The sequence below is a fragment of the Eleutherodactylus coqui genome, chromosome 1 (genome assembly GCF_035609145.1).
Source record: "Eleutherodactylus coqui strain aEleCoq1 chromosome 1, aEleCoq1.hap1, whole genome shotgun sequence".
Taxonomy (NCBI): Eukaryota; Metazoa; Chordata; class Amphibia; order Anura; family Eleutherodactylidae; genus Eleutherodactylus; species Eleutherodactylus coqui.
This window is the reverse complement of record NC_089837.1, coordinates 219,356,836-219,370,566: the sequence shown is the minus strand read 5'-3', so window position 1 is coordinate 219,370,566 and position 13,731 is coordinate 219,356,836. Positions and strand designations below refer to the sequence as shown.

Below are 13,731 nucleotides of genomic sequence, written 5' to 3'. Positions count from 1 at the left end.
CAGGTAGAGTAACCATAGCGACCGTAACAGAGTTCAGGGATAGACACACACAGTGAACAAGATAATCTGGATTCCACTTGCTTATGTCTCCTGGGACCAATCCACCCCTGGATTGTGCTTACGTAACCAACATAACATCAAAACTACTGCAGAGATTTTAAAAGGGAAAAAAAGGCACGGACTCAAAATGCATGGGCCCACCAAGGGGTTATAAACGCTATGACCTCTTCAGACAGAGGGGTGTTATCAACAGCAATAACATGGAGTGTCGAAACAACTTAATCATTGGAATGTTCACCAGCTTAATAATGTCGATGTCCATAAAGTGTGTAGCTGCCGGCAGACAAGAAAAGTCCTTACAGGGGTTTTAAAAATACCATTATTAGACAAATAAATAGTTTAGAGAATGCTAGAATAATCAGAAGGGAACACCTGTGCACCCAAGTCAGCTTCGCCAAACCCACCTAGGCACTGGAGTGTTTTTTTCATAGGTCTTCCCTTGGCACAGGAGTTAACCAAGCCCATCACAGTGATTTAGATATGATCACAAATGAAACTAGTCTTCAACTGGTCTCAAATAATATGTAAGGCAATACCTGGCTAGTAAATCCAGGATTTTTGTTTTTTCAGTGCTGACTGCTTTCCAACTCTGGTACACTGAAGTCATTGTCACTTTTGGACAATCCTTTCTTAAGGTGCCCATACACATTAGTTAAAAATCGTCTGCACCCGCTCATTTCAGAGGGGCTGGATAGCTCTAGCATGATTATAGAAGATATCAGGGAAACAAAAAAACAGGCGTATTGAATTTCATAAATTAATCATTTACCCAGAGATAAGCTGCCGCCAGAGATGTCTGGCAGCTTTCTCCACTGTCCCTATATAAAATACATGAACATTCGGTTGAACTGGGTGCTCATGTAACATAGTATGTAAGGACGAATGAAGACAATGTCCATCTAATCCAGCCTGTTATCCTCCTGTGTTGTTGATCCAGATTTCCTATTGAAGGAAATGGGAGCCGCGTATACAGTGTAGCAAAGCAAACTACTCAGTTTCCACATCTGAGAAGTAGTGGAAACAGTGTAGCTCTCGGTTTCTGTAACACCTATAGAAGTGGATGGGAATTAGATAAACATCATAGGACAGCGTAGAACACCCAGTTCTACTATTTATCCCAGCCTGAAGTGGCCACGGTGAGATGACCTGCATTTCTACCTACTATACATAATGATATAGTTACCTAAAACACAGAAAAATAAGAGTTTACGTGATCCGCATATTAGAAAATATGGAAATACTGAGCAAATCTTTACCTAGCTTAAATACTGCTAAAGCAGAATGTAAAACATTCCTTAGATCAATCAGTAGCTTAGTGCATACACACTATAATTATATAAGTATAGGCAAGCTGAATCTCATTAGCTTTAAGTATTTGATGGGTGCGACTATTTTTCATGCAACTAGATTTTCTAGGTAATTTTAAATTCATTTTATCTACTTTTCCTCTTGCCGATGCTGCCTGCCTATTTCTTCTCCATACAGCTGACCTTTGCAGCCGAAGCCTAATATAGAACATCACACAGGGATTACTGCATGCCAGAAATACAAATTCTCTCTCTAATCGTGTAGCACATCATATAAGCTGATCATATCAATGCTACAAGCTAAAAAAGGTCCATGATGGACGGAAGCTAAAGCAGTTCAATCAATGTCGTCTTTTATCTATGTGCTTTGAAGTGCCAATTTGTCACGGATTAGAAAAAATCCATTACTTCAGTAGGCAGGAGTAGCCTTCAGATACCCGAAATATGAAGCATTCAAAGTTTACAAACAGATATTGTTAAATCAATGCAGTCTATTAATTCATTCTATGCAAAGCCCTTCGTGCTGACTAAAGGGAGGTCTTCAAAGGGTATTATGCCAGTTTTGTTTTCTAATGAACTGCTGTCTATGATTAGTAAAGTCAGAATAGACATAGCTGAAGTCCACGCTCAACATTCAGGATAATGAAGCTAAAGAAGTCATTGGAATCAGTTACTTATCTAGTGGTCAGAATGAATCCCTGGTAGAGCTGAGGACAAGTTTAATGCGTTTTTACTTCTTAGGATTAGGCTGACTACAGATAAACCTGAGAAAAGTATAGTTAAGCTCCTTTTTTACACAGGACGACTTTCGGGCAAATGAGGGGGGATCGCTCCTGTTCTTCTAAAGAGGAGCGATCATTGCTCAGTGACTGGAGGCGGAGTGGACCAGGGCTCGTTCCAGCCGGCCAGCCTCCATTCACAGTAAACAGGCAGTCATTCATAGATGAAGAACTGCCTGTTTACACAGAATGATGCAAATGCAGACCAGCCGTGATTTTCAGGTCTGCATGAAGGATCCAATCAGTGATTTATCACTGCATGCATTTACACTGCAGTATTATCGTGCAAACCACTCGATGTAATGAACGATTTGCACAGTATTGTGCCATGTAAAAGGGGCTTTAATATGCAGTATATGGCTGATAGTAATCTTATGGTTAGTAAGGAAGTTTTAGCTGCAATCTCTAGTTACAAAAAGCCTCAGAGTGCCATCTCAGGAAGACTTGTAGAGGTCACAAATGCTACCAGTCTCCCTTGAAACAATGATAAGTGTTCAGAAGAAATTCAATAGAAATGCATGCTGTTGAGAAGCCACTGTGAAAGGAGGGGCAGTTACTGATAGTCATTCTCTTTAGTCCTGCCCTTAGCACCTTCTTAGACCATTGAGCTAAGTCTGATTCCAGTGCTGAGGATGTTTCATTATCTGAGAGGAATCAAATCTGACTACTATGACTTCCACTATGATGTGTCAGACTATTCTTAGTGGCAAGATTGAAAAGTGCAACATACTAAGATTTTTTTTTTAATATGCACAGTGACATTGAAAAATAGTAAAAAAAAAAAAATGTTAGAAAATAGATTTAGCATAAAAACTTGATTTAAAAAATTGGTCATTTTCTGATGACACATTCACTTTAAGTAAGTAAGGGATTCAATAAATTCTGTTGGATCCCTTGACAGACACTGTGGCTACTAAAGCAGTAAATGCCAGATAACAGGTTGATGGTTCTTAAATCATCTATAGAGCCAGCAATACTACCGTTAATTTACAAAATCTATTAAACAAAAGCTGCCTTCAGTGTAAACACTTTTTTGTTATAACTTTGGGCTTGTGCACCCCCTGGCCGAACATTCCATCTCATAACGGAACCGAATGGTGCCAAACGGCTCCCCATTGACTATAATGCGGGTCCATTCAATTTCCAGAATTTACAGGACAAAATAGCACTGAACAAACCCTAATGTGTCCAGTGAATATGTTCATGAAAAGTTACAGCCTCCCTTAACCCCTGAAGGACCAGGTGTTTTGTGCCTTAAGGACCAGGCACTTTTTAGGGATTTTACCCATGTGGTGGTTTAACTGCCCTATTTTTTTTTTTACTTTAGCTACCAAAATTATTTTTGCTGGGTTTTTTTTCTGTGACATATAGGGGTATTTTTTAAAGATCTTTTTCACTGACTCTTTTTTCCGTTTTTTAGTTTGAACGAGTAAAAAGCTAAAAAAAAAATCTTTTAAACATTTTTTTTTTTTAATTAGTAAATTTAAGCTAAAAAAAAAAAAGTATGGGACTGGGTTACTTATTTTGTTTCGGATGTTTTGATATATACTATGCATGGTTTTGGATCACAGAGCGCATACGACGATGGTTTTGGTTGGCGTCGGCTTTGTGTTATTTGCTTTTTTATGCATAAATTTTTATATTATTCTGTAATTTTGTTTTACTTACTTATGTAATTATGTTTTTTACTATCTATGTCCCCCATGACCTCTGGAGAACATTCACATGTTTTTTTCTATTTGACACTTTTCCACTGTAGCTGAGGTATCCATAGGAGCCCCAAATACAGGGACAAACATCCCCCCTGTAGTGACAATATTCACTAGCAGAGCTAATCAGGGTCTGCTGGGACCCTGTAGCTCTGCTGTGCCAGGGAATCCCAGCAGTCACATGACAGCCGCCTCGCGTAGTGGAAGTTATACTTTCACTTCTTAGTACATAGCACTCATTGAGTGCTGTGTACTAGGGAAAGGTCTATATAAATCAATGAAGATAGGAATGGAGAAGAGGAGCCAAGTGAGAGTGAAGTAAAGAGACACACAAACACTGCTGTAGCTAATAGCAAATGTTTTACTGTCTTACAGCTGCTGCAAAATGATTGTTCTCAGCAAGAGAAGCCAAGCAATCTTGTAGATATGCTACCTTTTAATGGCTATATTGCTTCTAAAGTACTACTGCATTATAAAGTACTTCTTTATAATGTCTTCCACGCCGCTGCTGCTTCGCTATACATGACAAATAGTGATAGAGAAGCAAAATCTCCTTATCTCTATATATGCAGTGTATGGGAGATATCATAGCAGTTAGACACACCATCAGCTCAGGGAAGACTAATAAATAGAGATAGAGCCTGCAGGGCAGCTAAAAAGTGCAGTATAAAAGTCATATTACGGTCAGAAATATTATTATTCCTCATGTATACACATATGACAGCTTCTTCTTAAAAGTCACCCAAAAGTTTATGAGTACTTCAAAATGAAATAATTAATAGCAAAACTAAACATGAATTAGCCAAATAAATCTGGGCCTCCCTCACACAATATTGTAAATACTTCTTGAGGAATGAGCGAAACCTTTATAGCCGCCACATACTGTTTGGTTCCCTGTAACAAAGCCAAATGATGCCATCTGTATGTTTCTGAGTCAATCTCTGTAATGAGAATCAATCTTTCGCTACATCTTATTCAAGTGTTTTCCTTCCAGACATGCAAATTAGAGTAAAAGCCAGTCATGGAATTGGAATATCAGTGCTAGCTGAATATATCTGGCATTTACATCATTTAGAGGCACTGACAATGTGTGGGTTCCGCTTAAGAAAAACAATAGCTTGCAGCAAGGCATTTAATAATTAATAACACAGATGTCCTTAAATTTAATGGCTAATGTTCTTTTCATCAAGGAAAAACAAGTCAATGTTACTACAAAATCTTCAGGGTACTTGAATTTCTACATGTACCATACAACAGCTCTTCTTCTTGCACACCACAACAATGGTGGCCTGACAGAAGGGTCCTCTGGACTATAGCTGGGGTACATATCAAACAGCTATGGTTTGGTTGTTACTAGCATGCCTATTTCAACATAAGTTGCTCACAAATCATGGTCATTTTAACCTAAAGTTTTGTCTAAAAGTGTAACGGCTGTTCTCTACATTTTTACTATAAATCCCTATTCCGTTATGCAGCTAGAAGAAGGCGTTGGTAAGGAAATCAGTCTTCAGCTAGCTGCATACAGAGGTCTCTTCTTCAGTGTGCTGCACTCATCTCTAGTGAAGACACAGTAAGCTCCATACTACACTTAATAATAAGTACCGTGTTTCCCCAAAAATAGGTTTTCTGGATGGGCTTGAAATATAAGGCCTTCCCTGAAAATAAGACCTAGCTAACTTCCTCCCTCCCCCCTCCCTAAAAAAATCTATACTCACCTGGTCCACAGGCGTCCCGATGGTCCACGGCGGCGCTGCAGCAAACTGCAGAGTCCTCCCCGTCTGCAATCTCAGCTTCGAATATTCCGCCTATAGTCATTCACTGAGTGGCTGTAATTGGCTCATCGAGTGCCGGCTGTGATTGGCTGCTGGTGCTCGATTAGCCAATCACAGCGCTTGCTTTGCTGGAGACCATCGGGATGCTGCGGACCAGGTGAGTATAAGGCTCCCCCCCCTGAAAATAAGACACTGTGCCTCTATTGGGGCAAAAATTAATATAAGACAGTATCTCATTGCTGGGGAAACCCGATATTAATATTTAATAACTAGAATTGCTGCCTTTTATTTTCTTCAGATGTGTACAAATTTCCCAATAACCTGCTGTTATGTCTCCCCCGATGCTGTGGAAAATGACACTACGCCCATTCTCACCAGAATCCAGTGCACTAGGACAGTGTCTCAGGTTTAATGCTCACAATTCAATGCAATGAGACACTGACTATGAACAAAAGGAAGATATTGTTGGCGTTAGCAGGGCTAAGACTGCAAAGCTATGTAGCCAGCCCTGGTAAAATAAAGATATGAATAGTTCCTCTTTAAATTGCACCATTAAAAAATACAGCTCCGTCCCCAGAAAACAAGCTCTCATGTGCCAAAGCTGACAGAAAATAAAATAAAAATCCTTGAAAGGCAGGGATGAAAAAATGAAAGAGTAAAAATGGCATGTTATTAAGGGGTTAAAGGCGTTTTTCGAGACCAAACCCCTGGATCTCAATCACTTGCCAATTTACTTACATGGCTGACATGTCACCATTCTCCCAATCACACTGCAGCTTACGAGAAGCTGCCCATTAGTGTTTTACTGACGTCTGCTGATGACGTACCCACTCCACTGTCATGTTCCCTCTGGTCAGCTCAGTGTACAGAGCGTCAATATAGGGCACAAGGGAGCTGGAAATGCTACTACATGGCTGAAACACTCTCAGTCTGCACTGCATATTGCCTCTGCTGCACCTCTGTGAAAATGCTTTCCGGACAACAGTCCTTTCAGTGCGATGTAGACTGAGCAATGTAGGAACAGAGTACAGAAAACTACCATGGCCTGGAAGTATGTCATGAAGAACAAGGATCATTCCATGTCAACTGGTACAATTTGGAAGAGGGTCCCTGCTCGACCACCTTTAGTCTTTCTGAAATGTTTACAGAATGTTCATACACCACCTGTATGACGTTCTGCAAAGTTTCAGCTTGGTTGAGGTACTAGAACTATTTACATAAAAGTCACTCTTTGCCACTCTTATGGCTTGGGAACCTGTGGCAAAGAAACCCATCCCCTGGTTGGCTTCGCCTGGCTACTGAGCGTAGCCTCTTGGTGATGGGGATACCAATCCTATAGATTGGTAGTGGCACTGCCACCATGGGCCAACGCAAGGATTTGCACATCTCGTGCGAACTTCATCACACTATTTTAACTGAATTTTCCCCCATAAGTGAAAAGAAACCGACATGAAGCTACAGGAATGAATAGATTAAAACCTACTCTTTCCAATGGCACAAATCAAAATAAAATTGGAAGCGTCCTTTTTAAGTTACAAGTGTTTAACCCCTTCTCGCTCCAGGACGTACATTTACGTCCTGGAGCGTCGGGGTATGTACGCAGGGAGGTCGCGGGGTCCCGTACGCCCCCCTCCCCCGCGGTGAGATAGGGGGAACCGTGCAGGGGTCATGGCTGCCGGGGGCCTTCTGAAAGGCCCCAGGGCTGCCTTGAGAGACTGCCTATCAAGCCATCCACGTGGGGAGGCTTGATAGGCTGCCTGTCAGAATGCAGTATGACGTAATGTTATAGCATTACGTCATACTGCATGAGCAATCATTGAATGAGGTCATTGAATGGCTTTGATTGGCTGACGCTGCGTGAGTTAGCTAATCACAGCCATTCAATGATGTCATTGAATGGCTGTGATTGGGTGACGCCACGTGAGTTAGCCAATCACAGCATTAGCTTTTTGGAAGCGGAGATTTCAAGCCCCGCATCCAGAAAGCAATGCTCTGTCGGGGACAAGGAGGGAGCGACAGCCTGCAGCAGCGCCGCAGAACGCCGGGGGAGGTGAGTACTGCTTTTTTTTTTTTACACCGTATTCCCAGTGTATAAGGCGACAGTTGGGGGATCGTCTCATACACCCAGTCGCCTTATACGCCGGAATATACGGTAACTAAAACTACAAATTAGCTAGAATTGCTGTGGGATGATTTGTCTAGATGCACATCTCTCTTTACCATTTAGCTGAATGGACAACCATGAAAACATTGGCCGGGCCAAAAAAAAAAACAGAGATGGACCTTTTCTTACTATGTGGTTCATTGCTCTTGCCAACAAAATTGCATTCTGAGTGAAAACACCCACCTCAATTATGTACATATGCCCCAGCATGACAAATACAGGCTATTAGGCAGGCAATATTGTAATGACAGTTGGCTCAAAGACAGTAGCTAAGCTTTATTGTTGTCAGAATGGAGTGTATATAGGCGTACTACAGAAAAATATGCTCACCAAGTTTTAATACACATATATGGGCATAGGTGTGAACAATAAAGGCACTGTCTATTCATATATGTATTGGCACACACATTTTCTTAACCCCTTAAGGGCACGGCAGGGTGCAGAATTTTTATTTTTTTGTCATTTTAAGTTTTCTAAAAGCCATCAACATGGATATACAACGGCTTGTTGTATTTTGAGAATGGAACCATTTTGGGGTTCATATAACATATATATTGACTTTTCTTGGGGGCACAAAAAAACAGCAATTTCACAATTTTTGGGGTTTCATTTTTACATAGTTTACCATGATGTGAACTGCATTCTGTAGGTTAGTACTTCATGGTGATAGCAAATTTACAATTTGCTTTTAGGTCTTACTACTTTTTCACAATAAACACTATAAAAAAGTCATCTTTTTGTGATGCCATATTCTAAGGTCTATAACTTTTTTATTTGACCGTCAAAAAAGCTGTGTGAGGGCATATTTTTTGAGCGACTAGTTGTCATTTTATTTCAATTTCTGATCACATTTTATTCAATTCGTTTGGAGGTGGAATGAAATAAAAATACAGGAAATCCGGCAGTTTTTAAATATTTTTTCTTTATAGAATTTACCAAGCCAGTAAAATGATAATTTTATAGTGTGGGCCATCATGTTTTGAAATAATAACGCATTTTTATGGGGAAAACATTTTTTGGTATTTTGTCTTTGTTTTTATCAACATTTGTTTAGACTCTTATTTTTATTTTAGTTCCACTTGAAAACTTAAAATTATATATGAGCTGGATAATACATGCAGTACTTCTGTATTGCGGTGTATTCTGCCCGTCAGATGGCCCCCACCTGATATGACAACCGACAGGCACCCCAAGACTGCGCCATTGGGGGTTGATGGGGTAGCAGAGAGAGTTACCGCTCTCTGTCTAAACTCTTAGATGCCATGTTCAAGTATCTTAGGGGCTGAATGGCCGAGATCGAAATTGTCTACTATTGTGGTAGTTCGAGTGGAGTGATGACCATACAATACAGCCAACACCCACAAGTGGTGTAACGGGCACAGTGCCTAGGCCCACACGATCACCATAATCTACTATTACATCAGTTCACTGGAACTGTAAAGTTTCCATGACAAGTTGTTAAAGGAATGCTTCCATTATATTTTTCTTTCACACATTAACAAGAAATGTGTGACTATTATCTGTAACTTCACTCCTTAATGACAGGCCTATTTTAGATCTAAATGACCAACATCTTTTTCAATTTCATCGATGCATTCTAAGAGAAAAACTTTTTTTAGTTTTCTGTCAACATAGCCATATAAGGGTTTGAATTTTTGCAAAACAAGTTATATTTTAAATAGCATCATTTGGGGAACATATAATGTATAAGGTATGTTTTACTTATACATTATAGGAGGGATGCAGATTGGGAAAAACTAAATTCCATTAATGTTTTTGGGTTTATTCTTACGGCCTTTGCCATTCGGTACACATAACAAACATTATTTTCTGGGTCAAGCTAGTTGTTTACCCACATGACTACTGCAGCCAATGGAAGGCCAGCAGGAATGTCATCAATGACGTCCTGAAAACCTGCCTCAGGGCTTCTACATGATGGGCTTACGGTTTATATAGTTTTAGGCACAGGGAATCCAAAACTATATAAAAGTAATAACTCAGAAAACCCCTGTAACATATTCGCCTAAGCTATAACTCTTTCCTTCTCTTTTTTATGAAATAGCACTAGAGGGAATGATGGCCGGGGGGGACACAGATTTTATTTATCCCCTGGATTATGACATGGAACATAATAGGATTAAAGAGGAGGAGATCAGGGTATGTCTAGTATTTGTTTTTACTTTTTCTTGCTAGTAATAAAATCTTACTGCTTTGACCTTAATATACTGTAATACTAATGGGATTTAAAATGCTGTAAAAACAACTAGGTTAGGAGTCTACTGCCACCCTCTGGCTAACCTTTTTAAAACATCTCTGCACCAGCACAATGCAGGGTGCACATTGTACCACTTTTTAAAGTCTGATTTTGTGGCAGTGTAAGCTATGGTTCTCTGTTAGCACAATCTTGTTTTACGTTATACTGATGTACGCTTTTTTAGGAATCCCGTTTGCATATAACTGGACTTCATTTTAAATATGCTAACAAAGACACTGTACATTTATCACACAAAGTGTAACATTTTTCTATTTTTTTTTGCAAATGCATCATATTCAATTTAGGCAAGTAGAAACATCAGCATAACCATAGTGTAAAATATGTAATGCATTAGAACATAAAACACAACTCCAAGATAAAAGATAATAAAAATAAATCCTTTTACCATAACAGAATTGGAATACAGAAACAAAGTACATAATGTACAGCTTTGTAGGTGGTCATTTTGTTAGCATCCTGAAACATTGCAGAGTAACAAATTGCAAATCTGGGAACATTGCAAAACAAAATACAGACATTTTTTCATTAAATATAATAATTTCACATCATTGTAAATGAAAGTGAGGGAACCAAATTTGGTAGACTTTTACTTACTGAAGAATATGGAGGCTTCTGTGTGGTAGTATCCACTTGGTTGCTTTTTCTTTAACATAGAACACAGATCCAATCTCATCAGGGCGTCCTCTCCAAAGCAATGATCGTGGAAATCTTCATACAGACTCACATCAATCTTTTTAATTCCCTAAAGAGCACATCATGTGTTTAGGTATCATAACAATAAGCATATACAGTATTATGTGGGCCTCATAAAGCCTACATTTACCCATACCTTATCACTAAATGATTACATTGTTGTGACCCATTATGGAATACTGCACTGGGTGTTGCTGTTGACTGTAGCAAAATCTTAAAGGGGGTTTTCCAGCCATAAATACTATTGATAACCCATCATCAGGATAGGTCATCAATAGTTGATCGGACAGAGTCTGCCGTTCGGGACCCCAACCAATCAGCTGTGCGGGGGTGCATGCTGTCAGCGCTGTAATAACAGAGGTCAGAGCGGAAGCCTCCGTGCCAAAATCCCATGTAGTGGCCATGAAATCAATGGGAGCCGTGCCTGTAATTACAAGTGCCAGTCACTACATGGCAGAACATTGTGGAGGTTTCCGCCCCGACTTCTGTGTATTTGGAGCGGAAGCCTCCACGCCGACCTCCCATATAGTGGCCAGCGCTTGCAACTGCAGGCACAGCTCCCATTGATTTCTATGAGAGCCATGCCTGCACTTACAAACACCAGCCACTACACGTAGGTCAGCGCAGAGGCTTGTGCTCCGACCTCTGTTATTGCAGCGCTGATAGCATTGTGCCCGCACAGCTAAATGGTCGGGGTCCTGAGTGATGGACCATGGCCGATCAAAAATTGATGACCTATCTTGAGGATAGATCATCAATAGTATTTATGCCTGGAAAACCCCTTTATGGCATAAGAGAAGGCGTGACAAGTGGAGGAAACCCCTTTAAAACTGTGACTCCAGTCCTATCAATAGGCACTGAAAAGCCCTATTCACACCATCCATTTTCAAAAAATGTCATTTTAGTATTTAATTGAATGCTTTAGAAAAGTTTGTAGTAGTTCATATGGTGCGATTTTTTTTCCACGCACGGATTTTAAAGTCTGTGTTGTGGAAAAAAAAGAATTGACATCAATTCTTGATGCATTTCCTGTGCATAATCTGCTTTCAGCCGCCTCACGTAGTCTTGCCTCTTTAACTGGGTTTAAATTCACATCCGTGTCCACATGCAAATCTGCAGCAGAATTGTGAGACTCAGCCTCGGATTTCTGTTGCAGAATAAGTGACAAATCCACATCTGACAATATTTAAGTTGTGTGAACATGCCCAAACCCATTTTTGAAAACAGTGCAGTATCCTAGGGGAACTGCTGCTCTGTCACCAAAATGACATTTGATGACAATCCATTTCTGCCGGTCCAAATACAATATACAGATTTTGTACATGGCAGCCTGCAGTCACCTTATGGATTTGCAAGACAATGTTGGAGAAAGTAAAGCTCCAGTAGCTATGCAGGCTTATTAGAACATTGTGACAGCTAAAGAAAGCAATTTCAATGATCAATTTATATTAGAGCATTCTTCTCTATACATTCCTAGATTGTTTTAATTTGGGATTTTGAGAAACAGTAATGAAATTAGGTAAGAAAGAACAAATTCATAATTAGAGGGGTTTTCCCGGCAACTTTGGCTGTCAGTGGTTTGATACACTGGGGTCAAAGCAGAAGCCGCTGCTCCGACCCCTGTGTAATGGGCAGCCCTTGTAATTGCAGGTGCAGCTCCCATTTATTTCAATAACAAGCACCGGCCACTACACAGAGGTCGGAGAAGAGGCTACCACTCCGATCCCGGTGTATCACAGCACTGACAGCCAGCGCTGCCTGGAAAACACTTCTGTTATCCAACTTACATTGTGCGATATTATGAATGTATACTAAAGATGGCCATACACTTTCAATGGCTGCTGGTTTTTCTGACATGCACATGCATGCTTTGTTAGGTTGTGCAAGCATTCTCAATAGGAAGAGGGTCAGTCCCTGCTAGACACCTTTTGTAGTACTTATCTCCCTTTCGAACAAATGAATGAGCATGCTGAAATGTAAAATACCTGAACCTTCCTTTCCCTGAGATCTGCTGAAAGGGGAGAGTAGAGACACCCCCATACACTTTAGTTGGCCAACAAGTTTAAACGCAGCCAAGTTAAGCAACAGTACTATGGCTATTAAAGGACTATCCTTAGTGGAGAGCATAATTGTGCTTAACTGTATAATTATTTCTGCCAATAAGGCTCATCTGTTGTGCAATAAACAGTTATACAGTTTCCCTGTATCCTTTCTGTATCAATTCATCATGGTTTTTAACCTCTCAGATTTCACTAAATGAATTGGAAGCTTCACTGTTCGTTTTCCTCCATATCACCATACCAGTTGATTAACCCCTTAGTGACGAAGCCTGTTTGCGCCTTAGTGACGGAGCCAAATTTTGGAAATCTGACATGCATCGTTCAACGTAGCATCGTTCAACATAGCATAACTCTGTAAAGGTTTTGCATATCCAAGTGATTCTGACATTGTTTTTTCGCCACATATTGTACTTCATTTTGGTTGTAAAAAGAGACCGATATAATTTGTGTATATTTATTAAAATTACCAATATTGGAAAAATTTTGAAAAAATTGTCATTTTTTCACATTTTCAACTGTAATATCTCAAATATGTCCAAACATACTGTACAAATTTTTGATAAGATATATATTTCCATCTGTTTACTTTATTCTAAATGCACATTTGAAAAACTTTTGTGTTTTTTTTAACCATTTAGATGACGTACAAATTTAACATTACTTCAGCATTTTGAGGAACACTTCGTTTTCCTGCACCAAGCCAAGTTTGCAACGGCTCATGAATGTATACCCCCCCCAAATGACCCCATTTTAAAAACTACACCCCTTAATGTATTCACTGAGGGGTGTCATGAGTATTTTGACCCCACCGTTTTTTTTCAGGAATTAATTCAATTTAGAGGAGAAAAAATAAAATTTCATATTTTTGCAAATATGTCATTTTAAAGACATATTTTTTTCCTATAGTGCCCA

At 39.7% G+C, this 13,731-nt stretch overlaps 1 protein-coding gene across 2 annotated transcripts in view; it reads right to left on the bottom strand.

The window, feature by feature from the left end:
* The window catches only part of AKAP7 (A-kinase anchoring protein 7), a 131,876-nt gene that overhangs the window by 92,315 nt on the left and 25,830 nt on the right, over window positions 1–13,731 (bottom strand). For both annotated transcript variants that reach the window (XM_066605559.1, XM_066605558.1), the window contains exon 7: window positions 10,661–10,808. In XM_066605559.1, coding sequence (XP_066461656.1) covers window positions 10,661–10,808 — 148 coding nt within the window. The remainder of the gene's footprint in view (window positions 1–10,660; window positions 10,809–13,731) is intronic.